Here is a 15,940-nt window from a genome sequence, read left to right as displayed (position 1 = left end):
GTGATTTGAGGTTTCATTCCTTTATTTATGCAGCTCTGTCTTCAGCATTATTTTTGTGCCAGTCAAAATAAAATTTGCCCTTTTAGCTTCTCCTTTTGCATGAAACAGTTTGACTCTTTCTGAGCTATTATTTAATAGGATTATTCTCAGATTGTCTTGAGAGGGAGCATATATAGTTTCACTTTTGTCTTAGCGATCTGATGGCTAATTTAAGAGTAGCTTACTATTACAGACGGAATGCTAATGTCCTTTCAAAATTCATGTGTTGAAGTCCTGACCCCCTGGGCCCTCTGAAAAAGTAATCAAGGCTAAAGGAGGTCATAAGGGTGGGACCCTGATTTGATAGGATTGGTGTTCTTATAAGAAGAGACACCAGAGTCCCCCCCCTCCAACCCACCCTTGTGCACACACTAAGAAGAGGCATGTGAAGCCACAGTGAGAAGATGGCTGTTTGCTGGAAACTTTGTCTTAGGATTCTAGTATCTAGAACTGTGAGAAGCCCTGGCTGGGTAGCTAGCTGATTAGAGCATTGGCTTGATATGCCACGGTTGTGGATTCAGTTTCCTCTCAGGGCACATACAAGAAGCAACCAATGAATGCATCAGTAAATGGAACTAGAAATTGATGTTTCTCTCTCTCCCCCTCCCCCTCTCCCTCTCTTCCCCTCTCTCTCTCCCCGTCTCTTCCCCTCTCCTCCCCTTTCATTCTCTCTAAAAAATAAATAAATAAATTTTAAAAAGAGAAAAAATAGAACTGTGAGAAAATGAATTTTTGTTAAGACAGCCTGTCAGTGGTGATTTGTTATGCTAGCCCAAGCGAACTGATATACCTACCGTTTGTTACATTTACTTGTCTTCTAGTTTGTTTTCTTAGACATTAGCAGAGTTGTCAGTTTTCAGATATTAGATTATAGTTGTCGTATCTGTGCAACTAATTTCTTCCAATTTATGCTAGGTTAAAGTTTTGTAGTCAGAATAGACCAGATGTTCTCCAGACTGCATTAGAGTTAGGAAATCAATTTAGTGTGTTGCTGCCAGCAGTTTTTTAAATGAACTAGATTGCCTCATTTTACTGTCATACACATTAATGACATATTAACTTCTGTACTAGTTGGAAAATCATCACACTTCCGGTCATATGTACCATGCTTTCTATTGTGAATGCACTCTGAAAACAGTCCATACTATTTTATGGAGCCAATAGCAGCAAAATTTCATCCTGTCTTTCAAGATGGCAATAGAAGAGGTGAAAATTTTTTTCACCATGTCATCCTCTAGCTTTGTTAAGAGGTAAGGAGGAAGAGACCAGGCCCTTGTATGTCCTAAGTAATAATATAAATTATAATAAGTCAGATATATTCACAAAGCGAGCAGTCTTGGCAGGGTTGAATGGGATGGGGGAGGTAGTGCTACAGAAGCAATTATAATATGCTTTTGTTGGGCAAGTTCAAGATACAGTGAAGTCATGTGGCAGAGGAACTGTCATAGTCTCAAGTGATTTGAAAAAACTTCCCAGAGCAAAGGACATTTATGAGGAGACCTGAAGCGTAAGTAGGTGTTTAATGAGACAGAGGGAACGGCATGGAAGTCATATGACGGAGCTAGTTAATGAAGAGCCTCCAGATGGAAGTTTGATATTTAGACTGTAGTCCTAGATAATGGGGCTCAATTCTACTGTTGGTGTAGTAATCTCAAGCAGTCTGCAGAATTTGGAAACAGCAAAAACTGGATTCAGGAGATCATTCAGCTGGAAAACTATTGCTGGGTCCCGGAAGTGAGGGCCTGTGTTAGGGTGGTGTTGGGGCTTGGTGACAGAAATTCCGCTAAGGAAGAGTCGATGAAGCCTGGCTGTATTTTGAATGTGAGGGGTCAGGGAAGGGAGGGGCACCTTTGACTCTAGTTTTGAGGTTCAGTGCCTGGGGATGACAGTGATTGCTTTCATAGCGCTAGAGAACATTCAAGAGCAGTCTGTCTTGGGAGGAAAAATGACGGGAGATATGGATTTTACGTCTTGAATTACAGAGTTCAAAGAGCCCTTGGGGCACCATTTCAAAAAATGGTCTTATTAGAAGAAAATTTCTCATGATTCATAGATAAAGTTTTCCATTTGTTTGGCATTTTTTCCCCCTAAAGCTCTTAGCTGTTGGGTAAAAAATCAAATGTCATTATGGCATAGGGAATATAGTCAATAATATTGTAATAAGTTTGCACGGTGACAGATGGTTACTAGACTTATCAGGGTGATCCCATCATAAGGTATATAAATGTTGAGTCACTGTGAAACTAGCATAATATTGTGTGCAAACTATAATAAAAATTTTTAAATCAGATGTCATTTAAATTCAGCATATTTCAATATTCTATATCCAGGAAACTATACATTTTTAATCATTTTCTCAGCTAGGACATAAAATTGTTAGTTCACTTGGTTCATAATCAGGTTTTTGTTTTTTTAAAAAGACAGTGGCATAACAGATTTGTCTGTTTATAAATCAAGTATCAACGTATTATACATTTACACGAATGAATGCCAAACAGATACTTTGAATTAAAAGCCTCCACAGTTCAATTAGTAGTTCCTTCAGAGGCTCCTTAGTGTACTTTCTGTTTTCTTCACTTCTGGTCATTATTCTGCAGTTACTTTTGAGAAGCAATTTCCTTAAGAGAGTACAAATTGGATTATTTCCCTTTATTGAATTGAAATTCTTAACAAAACTTTCCATTAATGAGATATTGTATCCATGTTAGGTTAAAAAGGTTAGCTTGAGTCATTGAGTTAGCATTTCAGAATTGGAAGTCATTGATTAAAACTTCACTAATGCAAGGAAATTTTAGTAATAAAACGGATTCCACTAGGTGCTACTAATACAACCATGAAAATTCATACCAGATAAAAAGTGACAAGAAGGAGGGATCCAAGATTGTAGAGTAGGTGGAAGTTGCACTCACCTCTTCTCATGACCCCATCAAAATTACAGCTAAATTATAGAACAATTAGGCTGGATAAACATCTAAAGACTAGCTGAACAGAAGTGTTTTAACTAAGGATTTACAGAAGAAGCCACATTGAAACTGGTAGGAGGATGGAGACATGAAAAGGGCTGGCCCCACTTTTTTTTAATCTACTCATCTACTGGTGGGCTCTTGGGCTGTTTCCAAATCTTAGCTATTGTAAATTGCTCTGCTGTGAACATAGGAGTGCATAAATTCTAGTTCAGGTTTCTTAGGATATATTACTAGAAGTGGGATCACTGGGTCAAATGGCAGTTTCATATTTAACTTTTTGAGGAAACTTCATACTGTTTTCCATAGTGGCTGCACCAGTCTGCATTCCCAGCAGCAGTGTCCTAGGGTTCCCTTTTCTCCACACCATGGAATACTATGCAGCTGTAAAAAAGGATATCTTACCCTTTGGGACAGCATGGATGGAACTGGAGAGTATTATGCTAAGTGAAGTAAGCCAATCAGAGAAAGATAAGTATCACATGATCTCACTCATATGTGGAATCTAATGAACAAAATTACTGATGAACAAAATAGATCCAGACATATAGAAGCATGGAACAGACTGAGGGATCTCAGAGGAAAGGTGGGGGAGAGATTAATCAAAGAACTTATATGCATATATGCATAACCCATGGACACAAACAGTAGTGTGGAGAAGGCCTGGGGGCAGGGGCGGATGCCAGGTGGAGGGGATCAGTGGGGAAAAAGAGGGGTCATCTGTAATACTTTCAACAATAAAGATAAAATAAAAAGGGCTGACCCCACTCCCATGTGTTGTGGTTGAGAATCCAGCGGGATATTTCAGTTGCAAAGGTTCCCAGCTGAGGAGCAAGGGTTCTTAACCCTACGCCAGGATCTGTAGCTTGGAGCATCAGTGCCGGAAACAGGAGCCTCTATAACATCTGGCTATGAATGGCAGTGGAGCTTATGTCCTCCTAGGTGAATCAGGGCTTATGTCTACCTGGGTGGTGTACAGGTTTCCAGTCAGGAGACAGCTGGAAACCCAGGTGCCCCTTAAAGGGACAGCACACAAAATCTCACAGGCACTCACCCTGGGCTCTGGTGGAGGGACAGCTGCTCAGAGGGTGCCAGAGTCCTACGGGGAGAGACTGAGTTGTGTGGCTTTAGGAAGAGGGCTGGAGGGATGGCTGAAAATGTCCCTGAGTTGAGTTCCTGTCCCATACTACCCATTGTTCCTTGGTGGAGCAGTCCCCTCATATGATATTAGCCTGGGGAGCTATACTAGCCCCAACCCTGATGACTCTCTGAGGCCCCACTCTGCCAAGCTCATGCATGGCTGTGGGCTCTGCCAGAGGCAGTCAGCCTGGGCCTGCATTGCAGTCTTTCTTAAAAATGTTTTGAGGAATTCTGGGTAGTCTCTGGAGGTGCTGGAGACCCACTGGGGGAGGCAGAGTTGTGTAGCTTTAAGGCAAAGGCTATCTTCCTGCACTCCTGACAAATACCACCATTCCTGTGCAGACCACATATTAGGACACAAAACAAGTCTCAGTGTGTTTTAAAAGAGTGAAATCATATCAAGCATCTTCTTTGACTATAGTGGTATGAAATTAGAAATTAATTACAAGAAAAACTGAAAAACACACAAACATAGGGAGACTAATAGCATATTACTAAACAATGAATGGGTTAATAATGAGATCAAGGAAGAAGTCAAGATACCTTGAGACAAATGAAAATGAAAACACAACAACCCCAAATGTGTGGGACAGAGCAAAAGCTGTCCTAAGAGGGAAATTCATAGCAATACAGACCTACATTAAGAAACAAGAAAAATATCAAATAAACAATCAACCTTACAACTAAAGGAACTAGAAAAAGAACGATAAACTAAGCCCAAAGTGAGTAGAAGAAAGGAAATAAAAGAAGTTAGAGATTAGGAAATAAATGAGATAGAGTTTAAAACACAAAAGATCAAGGAAATCAAGAGTTGGTTCTTTGAAAAGATAAACATTTAAAACAATTAAGATTGATAAACATTTAACCAGGCTTATCAAGAAAAAAAGAGAGAGTACCCAAATAAATAAAATCAGAAATGCAAGAGAAGTGACAGCTGACACCACAGAAATACAAAGGAGTATAAAAAATACAATGAACAATTATATGCCAACAAATTGATCAATCTGGAAGAAATTATTACATTTCTAGAAACAATCTCCCAAGATTAAAACAAGAAGAAACAAAATCTGAGCAGATTGATTACAACCAATGAAATTGAAGCAGCAATAAAAAACTCCCAGCAAACACAAGTCCTGGCCTGGATGACTTCACAGGTGAATTTTACAAAACATTCAAGAGGAACTAACACCTGACCTTCTCAAACTACTACAAATAATTCAAGAGGAGGGCAGACTCCCAACTGATTTTACAAGGCCAGCGTTATCCTCATTCTAAAACCAGATAAACACATTACAAAGAACGAAAGTTATAGGCCAATATCCCTGATGAACATGGATGCAAAAATCCTCAACAAAATATTAGCAGATCGGATTCAGCAATATATTAAAAAGATCATACACTATGGTCAAGTGGGATTTATTCCTGGGATGCAAGGTTGATTCAATGTTTGCAAATCAGTTAATGTGATATGTCACACAAACAAAACAAAGGATAAAAATCAAACGATCGTATCAGTAAACGCAAATAAAGCATTTGACAAAATCCAGCACCCCCATTTATGATAAAAACTCAGCAAAGTAGGAACAGAGGGAACATACCTCCACATAATAGAGGCCATACATGACAAACACAGCCATTATCTTACTTAACGGGGGAGATCTAAAAGTGTTTTTCTTAAGATCAGGAACGAGACAGGGGTGCCCACTTTCACCACTCTTATTCAACATAGTACTGGAAGTTCTAGCCATAGTGATCAGACAGAAATGGAAAAAATAAAAGGCATCCTGATTGGAAAGGAAAAAGTAAAATGTCATTTGCAGATGACAAGATAAAATACATAGAGAACCCTAAAGATTCCACCAAAAAACTACCAGAAGTGATAACTGAATTCACTGAAGTAGCAGGATGTAAAATAAATATTTAGAAATTGAGGTTGCATTTTTATACACCAATAATTAACTACCAGAGAAACTAAGAGAAGAATCCCAATACAATTGCATCAAAAAATGCCTATGGCCAATAGACATTTGAAAACATGCTCAACATCACTAATCATCAAAAAAATGCAAATTAAAACCACAATGAGATACTGCTTCACATCTGTCAGAATGGCTGCCATCAATAAATCAATATTAAGCAAGTGCTGGCTTGGATGTGGAGAAAAGGGAACCCTAGTGCACTGTTAGCAGGAATGCAGACTGGGGCAGCCACTATCAAAAACGGTATGGAGATACCTCAAAGAAATGGAACTGCCTTATGACCTAGCATTTCCACTTCTGGGTATGTATCTGAAGAAACCCAAAACACTAATTCGAAAGGATATATGCCCCCCTACGTTTCTTGCAGCATTATTTACAATAGCCAAGATACAGAAGCACTCTAAGTGCCCATCAATAGACAAGAGAATATAAATATAATAGTACACATATACAATGGAATATTACTTGACCGTAAAAAGGAATGAAATTTTACCATTTGCGACAGCTTAGGTGGACCTAGAGAGTATTATGCTAAGTGAAATAAGTCAGACAGAGAAAGACAAATCCCATATGACTTCACTCATATGTGGAATCTAAAAACCAAATGAAGAAACAAAAGAGGAACAGACTCATAGATACAGAGAACAGACTGATGGTTGCCAGAGGCAAGGGGAGTTAGGGGGCTGGATGAAAAAGGGAAAGGGAATTATAAGTACAAACTGGTAGTTACAAAATAGTCACCAGGAGGTAAAGTGCACCATAGGGAATACAGTGGTACCTCGGTTTTCGAACGTCTCTGTTGACGAACATTCTGGTTTACGAACACCGTAAACCCAGAAGTAATTGCTTCGGTTTCCAACACACCTCGGAAGTGGAACCTGCCATGTGGCTTCTGCTGAGGGCAAGATCCTGAGGCCCAGCTGTGAGCTGTGGATCCCTCGGGTTTTGAACGTTTCAGAACTCAAATGGTCTCCAGAACGGAGCACATTCGAAAACCGAGGCACCACTATATAGTCAATAATATTGTAATAACTATGTGCAGTACCAGGTGGGTACTTGAACTCTCGAGGGGATCACTTTGTAAAGTATATGCTTGTACACCTGAAACTACTACAAAATAATATTGAGTGTAAACTCCAATTGAAAGTGAAATTTTAATAAAAGAAAAAATAGTGACAAGAGAAATTAGAATTAGCTGGACTGTTAAAGCATGATAATGCCAAGAAACTTAATTAACCCTCTTTCACGAATACTGCTCAAGAGAAACTTAACTTTCAGGTCCAGGTTGTATTCTTTATTCAGCAGCTTGGTCTTCCAGGTTGTTTGGCTGGAGTCCTAAGGAAAAAAGAAACTCTCCTTTGACTCTTTGGCTTTGATATGGAACCATATCTGGAGCATGAAAAAATGTTCTTTATCATGATAGGGATGAAAGATCAGGCTCATTTTTGATTTTTTGGTATTTATTTGATTTTTTTTAATGGATGTTTTTACTTCTCACCTGATTACTTTTTTCTTTCTAGTTTAAGATTGATGGAGAATGGTGGACGTGGATCGATTATGATCGCTTCCAGGAGCTTATCCAGGAATATGAAGTCAGTGGTGGATCCAAAACTTTCAGCGCGGAGGATTATGTGGCCAGAACTCCTCCCTGGGCTTTATTTGGTGCCAGTGAAAGAGGCTTTGATCCCAAGGACACAAGGTATCAGAGAAAGAACAAATCGAAGGACATTTCTGGATGTTGAGATTATCTGAATTTAGGATACTGAAGGACAAAAACTGATGGCCCCAGAGGGTTCTCAGACTCCACTGTGATTTTTTCCAAGGACGAATTACACAAATTCTATTTCACGCCCAGGAGAATGTAGGGCAGAACATGGGGGTGCAGGTCATGCCCTGGGGCTGAGGAAACAGCATCCACACTGTTCTGCGGCCTCACCGTGTCTTCCCAGAGCTCAGTCCCTTGCCTGATTTTACTTCTGAGAAGAAAACCATTTTGGGGGGAAGTATACACAGTCTTTATTAGGATTTGACTGACAGTTTTGAGCTATCATTAGTAAGACTCCCTGGAGTGCTATTCATGAGTGTTGTGCAGAATGAGTGCCTTCCTCTCCCCCTCGCGGGCTGTTGGCCTTCGCGGATTGTACTACCCCGAGGTAAGTGTATCCGCTCCCTCCGAGATCGCCACCCTCTTGCTACCCCCTTCTTATATCTGAAAGTAACTTAAGTTGTCATAATTCTCAATTGTTTTAAAATACGGCATAGATTACTTCACATTTTTGCTTAGCGCCAACCCTTTAGAAATTGAATTGATTTTAAAACTGGACTAGATCTCATTCCTTCCCATACAAATTGCCACAGAAGGTAAATATATGGGCTGGATTAGAGTAAAAACTCGTTTCTATGAGAGGAATTGCCATCTGATGTCATTGAATAATTAGTCTCACAAACAAACTGACATAATGAGTACAGTTTGCCTTTTGTTGAAAAGCCTCTCATGAGCACACACACAGCAGGTCTGCCCGTCTTTCACTCTGGTAGCCCTGGGTACTTCACTCAGTCTGTTCTTTAAGTTCAAGTTTTTTCTAAGTGTAAACACCATTGAATACTCAATAGTTTTTTAAAGTATCATAATTATTTTAAAAATTCCTTTATCCTAAAATTTTAATTAATAAAAAATCTTTTGTAGACATTTAGAACACAGATTTTCTTTTGTGTGTTTGTTTAAAGATGCCTTTAGCCCTGCGACTCTAAGCCCTGTGAGCCCTACTTCTTCCCTGTCAGCCATGTCATTAATACCCTGTATTCTCTGCTGGAGTAAAACTCATACATCATATAATCCACCTGCTCATTTAGTTGAAAACTGGGCACTGTATTTCTAAGTTGTAGAGTCAGGACACTTCTCTCTGTTGTGACATAGGATGAGATAGTGACAAAGTCTCACAGAAATCCTATGTTCTTTCTTGAACTCACTGCATCTTCAGGCCTATGTTCAGTTTCCTGTTCTGTTGACTTATGAGAGCTGGGAGTGGTCTAGGTCAGTTGAGGCGAGATCTCATTGAAACAGCTGTGTTAGTGGTCACTGAATAGAGATGGAAAAACACCTTGAAGTAGAATGAAATGTTAAAAAAAAAAAAAAAAGGCAAGAGGTTATACTAAGGAGCCCACAGATGAGCTCCTATTTGTGACAGGTAATCAAACAGCCACTGTTGGAAACTGCCTCAGGGACTGCATTGAGAAGTGAGGCAGGAGGCAGAGCCGGCAGGGCTTTGGGCCATCCCTCAGGGTCTCGTTCAGCCAGGCAACTATGCTTTTATTTTTTATGTATGAGGTTCTGCTTAAGATTTAACTTGGACAAAGATACTTTGTTGCTTCAAAGAAAAACCAAAAAAATAAACCTCTCAGTTGCCCAAGGAGCCCTTATGACTTCATTAACCTTAGGTACATAAATGAGTCGTTTTTATTTCCCCCTGGAAATGTTTGCTTTATCTTTTTAAAAAAATAACACAGCATATTAATCACAGTCCACAGTCACAACAAAAAACATTTGAATGCCTAGGAAAAATACAGTGGAATCCACGTGAAAAAATTCATTAAATTCACTGAGCAGTATTAAAGAGAAGAGAATGGGAAGCCTGGATATTCCAAGAAGGTGAGCTGTTTTCCAAATAGCCTTCTAAAGGACCAATGGAAGTTATAGCTGGAGCTTGAGCAAATGACTCTAACATTCTCCCGAAGAATTAGCCAAGCAGGTAAGAATAGTTACAAAATTCTAGGAAAATAATTATTAAAGGAAAATTGCTTTACAAGATATTAAAACATGTGATCTAAAATAATTAAAACTATAAAGAGGTCAGCTTCCAAAATGACAGAGTAAGGACTTTAGTGAACTCCCTCTCCCTCTAAAACAATAAAAATATGAACAAAAGAACTAAAATCAATGAATTTTACAATTCTAACATTTAACCAAAGCTTCACAACCACTTGAAAATCATCTGTTAAGAGAAACGACTGAACCGAAATAAAATGAACTTGAATTCTCGTCAGAAGACAGTGGGCTGATATCTTTCAAGTGCTGAAAGAAAAGACTTTCAACCAAAAATTCTATAGCTAAATGCTCCTTTGAAAACAAAGGAGAAGTCAAGACATTGGAAGGTAAACAAAAATAAGAGCATCTATCACTAGTAGACCTGCCCTATAAGAAATACGAAAGGGAGCCCTTCAGGCTTCAGTGGAAGTATGCTGGAAACGAACTCGAAGCCACGTGAACAAGTAAAGAGCTCTGGTAAAAGTAACCACATAGGCTTTATAAAGGACAGTACAAACTTATTTTTGTTTGCAACTGTTTCTTTTAAAACACACTGCCTAAGCAATAATTACAAAACTCCGTTAATGGGCTTATAATGTATGAAGATGTAGTGTGGATGACAGCGATGGCACAAGAGAGTGTGGAGGGAACGTAAGTATAACATCAGAGCAACTATTGGCTACCCACTGAAATTAAGTTAGTGTGAGTCCAAGGTAGGTGTTTTTAAAGATGCTAATTGTAATCCGAAGAACAGCCACTAAGAGAATAAATTTTAAAGTATAGTTAAGGAATATAATTCTGCTCCCAATTTTGATGTGTGCAGTTTTTCCCCTCACACGAAGCAAATCTCCAGCACTAGCTGGGTACCCTGCAGTTCCATTAAATTCGAACAGTATACACCTGGAGATAGGGTGAGATACCCTAGGGTAAGGGGGCAGCCCCAGAAGACTGCCCCACTCCAGATTCCAGTCAGAAGGCCAGGTTGTCCCCTGTGCTGTAGATTGGAGGTTCCAATGACCCCCCTCCTTGGGTTCAACTCATTTAATTTGCTAGAGTGGCCCTCAGAACTCCGAGAAACATTTTACTTGTTAGATTACTGGTTTATGATAAAAGGATATAACTGGGGAGCTTCCAGGTGGAAGATAGGCATATGTTAAGTTGTGGGGAAAGGGCTCTAAGCTTCCACGTCCTCTCCGAGAGCTCCACTCTCCCAGTACCTCCACACAGTCAGCAACTCAGAAACTCTCCAAACCCCATCCTTTAGGTGTTCGTGGAGGTTTCATTACATAGGCACAGCTAATAAATCATTGACCATTGATTATTGGGCTCAATATGCAGCCCCTCTCCCCTCCTCAGAGGTCCCACCCTCTGGTCACATGGCTGGTCCCCCAGGCGGCCAGCCCCTTCTTTAGATTACCGAGGGGCTTTCCAAAAGTCAGTCATTAACATAACAAGACACCCTTTTCACTCAACGGGTAAAAGAAGAAATCACAGGGAAATTAGAAAAGACTGAGATAATTGAAAATGAAAACACAAAATACCAAAACTTATGGAATATTGCTAGAGGGAAATTTGTAGGTACCTATACTAACTCATTGATAAAACTTTATGTCCTATGTCTTTTGTTTATTTAACCAGTCAAGTCTTAAATTTTTTACATGAAACCATGAGATTTTAGAGTAAGGACTTGTCAATTATTTTTTATGCAAATTATTTTCCCCAATTTTTGCCTTTTTAGTTTATGCGATGTTTGATATTAGATACTTAAACATACCCTACAAAGAGTTTTTGACCTTTCTTTTATGAGTTCTTTGTTTTTATATCTACAAGTGGTTCTGAAACTGTGGTCTCTTAGCAGTATTTGCATAACACAGGCCTGATAGACATGTAAAACATTATCCATTCACACCTACAATATCAGAAACTTGGGGGGGAGGGGGCAAAAATCTGCTTTAACAAGCCCTCCAGGTGATTCTGAGGCAAGAGAACGTTTGGGAGCCACTGGTCAAGAAAGGGCCTTCCTTACCTAAGGTTCTTTTTTTGTTTTTAGTATGAACAACAGAACTACTTTTTCCTCCCAATCCCCATTGATTTATGATGCTCCCTTTGTCCTATATTGGTTTTTATAAACATTCAGGTTTGCCTGTCCTTTCTTTTTTACAGCTCTTCTGAGTTATATTTCACATATAAAATTCACTCATCTAAAGTGCATAGTGTAGTTTTCTGTATATTTACAAGGCTGTGCTTTCACAGCTGATTTTAGTCATTTACATCTTTTTTTTCTTGGTGAGACCAGCTAAAGGTTTGTCAGTTCTGATTTTTTATAAAGAACCAACTTTTGGTTTCGCTGCACTGGAGTGTGGGGGGATGGAACAGACATTCTGGACACTCGCTTTGATTTTAGCTCTGCTGAAGCCCCAGCTACACGTCTTCCTTGGTGGGACAAAGGGAAATGGGACCCTGGAAACTCAGGGGTTTGATTCCACAGTAATAAAGCTTTCTGCAGTATTTCATCCTCATGCGAGTCTCAGAAAATTCCTTTTCTTGGAATATGGCAGGAAGCCTGTTCCCATGGACAGCAGGTGGAGATGAGGATCTGTCCCCACTGGTCACAAAGTGAACTAGGCATTTAATATTTTTCGGAAAGTGGCAAAATCATATTACACCATATTTTCTAGGTAATTCATTACTTCAACAAATGTTTTATTGAGAACCATTTGTGTTCTAGTTGCTAAGGATTCATTGGTAAGAAAGAAAGGGAACATAATTCTTACCATTATGATGCTGACAGACATTCACCAAAGACAAAGATTCACACAAAGGAGTGTTAACCATCAAACACACAGTGATCCTAATGCTCCAGAGAGGGATATTCTCTGTGTGACTGTGTAATTGGGGAGATGCCCTAGTCTGAGGAGGGGTGCACTGACTGCTGGGACCTAAGTGAGGAATCCTGGTTCCAGAGGTGGGGAGGGGAAGAAGAACATTGCAGGTAAAGGCCACGTGGGGGAGGGTCCTGGCACATTTGAGTAGCTGCAGGAAGGCCACACTGGCTGGAGGATGCCAAAGAATATGTTAGAAAGGGCCAGGCCATTCAGGGAAACCAGGGGACTTGTTGGGTGATAACTCTGGGAGACGTGGGCCAAGCCAGGCACTAAGAGCAATTATGCAAAGGAACCACATGATTAGACTTGCATTTTAGTAAGATCCCTCTAGCTGCAGGTTGAAAAATGGTTTGGAAAGACCTGACAGGAAGGCGAGTTACTAAGTATTGTAGAATCGGCAAGAGTCCTGGGTGGTGGCATTTGTGCACACCCCTATATGCTGGCACTGGTGGTTGGGATGGAGGACAGTGGATGGATTTTAAAGAGACCTTAGAAGGTTACACTTAGGGATTTGGCCACAAATCGTTAGATTGGGGAGGAGGGATGAAATATCCAAGATGACTCCTGGCTTCCTGGCTTGGGAACCAGATGGAGATAGTGCCATTTTCCAGGCTGGCTGATACTGGAAGAGGGCCAGGCCTGGGGGAGATCCTGAGTTCCTTCGTGGACACATAGGTGTTGACTTCCAAGGGGAAGGTGGAGACAGTCGTCAGGCATCCAGGTCTGGGGTGGAAGGTGAAATGTGTGAGTCATCCTAAGTTATAATCAAAGCCTCAAGGAGGCCTGAGATCACCCGAGGAGACCGAATAAAATGAGGAGAGGAGAGGCCCAGCCTCCAGGAGCTCCAGCAGGTAGTGGAGGGCAGAGAAAGCAGGGGAATAGGCTGGGGAGACAGGCAGGCGGGAAGCCAGCCCGCAAGTCACAGAAACTCGGGAGGAGGGCGGATCAGGAAAAGACTGTCAACAGCGCCAGAAGCCAGTGATGGGGAGACTAGGGAGGATGACAGAAAAATGTCCTTTGGATGGGGGCCATCAACGACCTAACCAACACTTTTAGTGCAGTGCTAGCACCAGGGAAAGTTTTTGAAGGATTTTTAATATCAGGAGTTTATGATATAATGCTAAGTTTAAAATAGAGAATACAAACTCACAGTTATCTTAATTATGTAAAAATCATTTGTGTGAAGAGACATACGACTCAATATGTATTATTTTAATGACAATAACGGTAAACGGTATAAGGAAATGTATTTTGTGCTTCTTTGTGGAGTAAGCCTCTAATCTTTTCCTTAAATAAGATCCTGAAATTGGAATTCACCCTATAGTTGGAGTTGAATGTATTCAAAGCAGCGTATTTTTTCAGCTGAAAGGCTATTTAATCTTTTTTGTTCTTTCCGTGTGCTGGTTGTTTTTCTCACTTTTTATTTGAATACGAATTGATGGACTCTCCCTGGGGCCCCTACTGACTTGATGCAAGTTGGCAGTGACGAATATTGCTGGCTGTTAGCCTGCTTGGTGCTTTTGCCTTTTACTGATTTCCTTTCATTTAATATGATAAATCCTGTTACTTTCATGACTGGGTTTTGAAGATGTTGGGTACAGTGTTGTAAATTCATTACATTTTCTAGAGGAAAAAGACCCTCTCGTTTAGGAGGAACCCTAGAGCCCTTAGATTTATATTTATCGATTTCAGGATTTGGGCCTGGATGTTAGAGAAAGAAAGACTGAGAGCGAACACAGAGCTCATTATGAAGAAAGTACTCACTTCTGGGTGAGAAGAGACAGTGCCTGTGCTGTAGAAAATTGGAACAGGCAACCATTCTGCAACTCCTTCTCCGGTGTTTGTGAATTCTTATCAAGACACTGAAACCCCAATAATGCCTTCACCTTCCTCCTACTGAGAAGAAAACTGTGCAGCTAATTAACTGGCTCTCAGTGAGAACTACTAGAAATGTATGGTCTGATTATTGGCTCAGGAGAAGTTGGATAACATAACTTGGGCTGTTGTAAAATTGAAATGTTCTTTTCGACCACTGGTCCCTCCCCTCCCCTCTCCTTGATCTGCCAGCCACTCGGGCAGTCAGATGGCCTGGCTGTCCCCAACACACGAACCCCTGGCCTCCTCTTTGGAGACGGGGCAAGTGAGGGCAGAGAGCAGGGCCCAGGAGCCTCATCACAGTCCAGTTCACTCCAGAGCAGCTTCATGATGACACTACAGGATGAGCCTGGACCTTTAAAATGGTGGCCTGAGCAATGTGTTGAGGGCAGTCAGCGTGTCTGAGTTTAGCAAGAGTGCTGTGGTTGTGATGTCTGCAGGGGCAAGGGGTGGTCTTGGCACTCTCTTATTTGCTCCTCGCAGAATTCCCTGTGAAAGGCCCCGAGGCACCTGGTACACTGGGACTTGGCTTCCTCTGGCTTATCTCTGACCTGGACCCTTCCCAGGCAACCAGAAGTCAGCGCTTCCTCTGCGACAGTCAGCTTCTGATCCCCAGTGTCAGGGCTGGGGGCTGGGCTCGAGGGTGAAAAGGAAGGCGGCAGGTGTTTGCTGTGTTTCTGGGGTGGGGGTGTTTGGCGTCACTGAGGGGGACCTAGCAGCAGCGCCAGCATCGCTCTGGGTGATGTTCCCTCAGCCTGCAGGTGGTGCTGGCGGACTCACAGTCATAGAAATATTACCAGCGGCCACTGACTGAGCCCCACCTCGTACCAGGCATGCGCATGGCCTGCGCCCTCCAGATTCAGGCTTTAAGCGGCAGGCGCTGGTCAGACTGTACCTCTGTGCCTCACCCCAAATTCCATCTCCCTCCTGCCCAGCCACCAGACAGGCTGCCAGAGTGAGGGTTCTAGAGTGCACCTCTGAGCATGTGCTGCCCACCCAAAGCCTCCCCTGTCTCCTTCAAGCCTAAAGACAGGAGCAGACCCCTCAGCCTGACTCAGAGGCCGCCTGCACTCTGCCTCCGCTGGCCCACCTTGCTTCCCGGCCCTGTGGGCTGCTCCCCTGGGCTCCGGCTGCTGTTCCGCCTGGGCCTGTAACTCCCGTCGTCGCCTCACCCCCAACGAGCTCCCCTCAGTTTCTAAACTCAGGCTTCTGAGTTTATGATTCGTGCTTAACATTATTCAGGGTATTTCACTG

The 15,940-nt window shown here is 41.5% G+C and overlaps 1 protein-coding gene across 2 annotated transcripts in view; it reads left to right on the top strand.

Annotated features, from left to right (window-relative positions):
• The window catches only part of LOC107546685 (S-adenosyl-L-methionine-dependent tRNA 4-demethylwyosine synthase TYW1), a 115,645-nt gene extending 106,826 nt beyond the window's left edge, over positions 1-8,819 (top strand). For both annotated transcript variants that reach the window (XM_016225138.2, XM_087815618.1), the window contains one exon: positions 7,642-8,819. In XM_016225138.2, coding sequence (XP_016080624.2) covers positions 7,642-7,863 — 222 coding nt within the window. In that variant the 3' untranslated portion in view covers positions 7,864-8,819. The remainder of the gene's footprint in view (positions 1-7,641) is intronic.
• Positions 8,820-15,940: the final 7,121 nt, after the last annotated feature.

Source organism: Miniopterus natalensis, chromosome 3 (genome assembly GCF_054644295.1).
Source record: "Miniopterus natalensis isolate mMinNat1 chromosome 3, mMinNat1.hap1, whole genome shotgun sequence".
Lineage (NCBI taxonomy): Eukaryota > Metazoa > Chordata > Mammalia > Chiroptera > Miniopteridae > Miniopterus > Miniopterus natalensis.
This window is presented reverse-complemented; position numbering and strand designations above follow the sequence as displayed.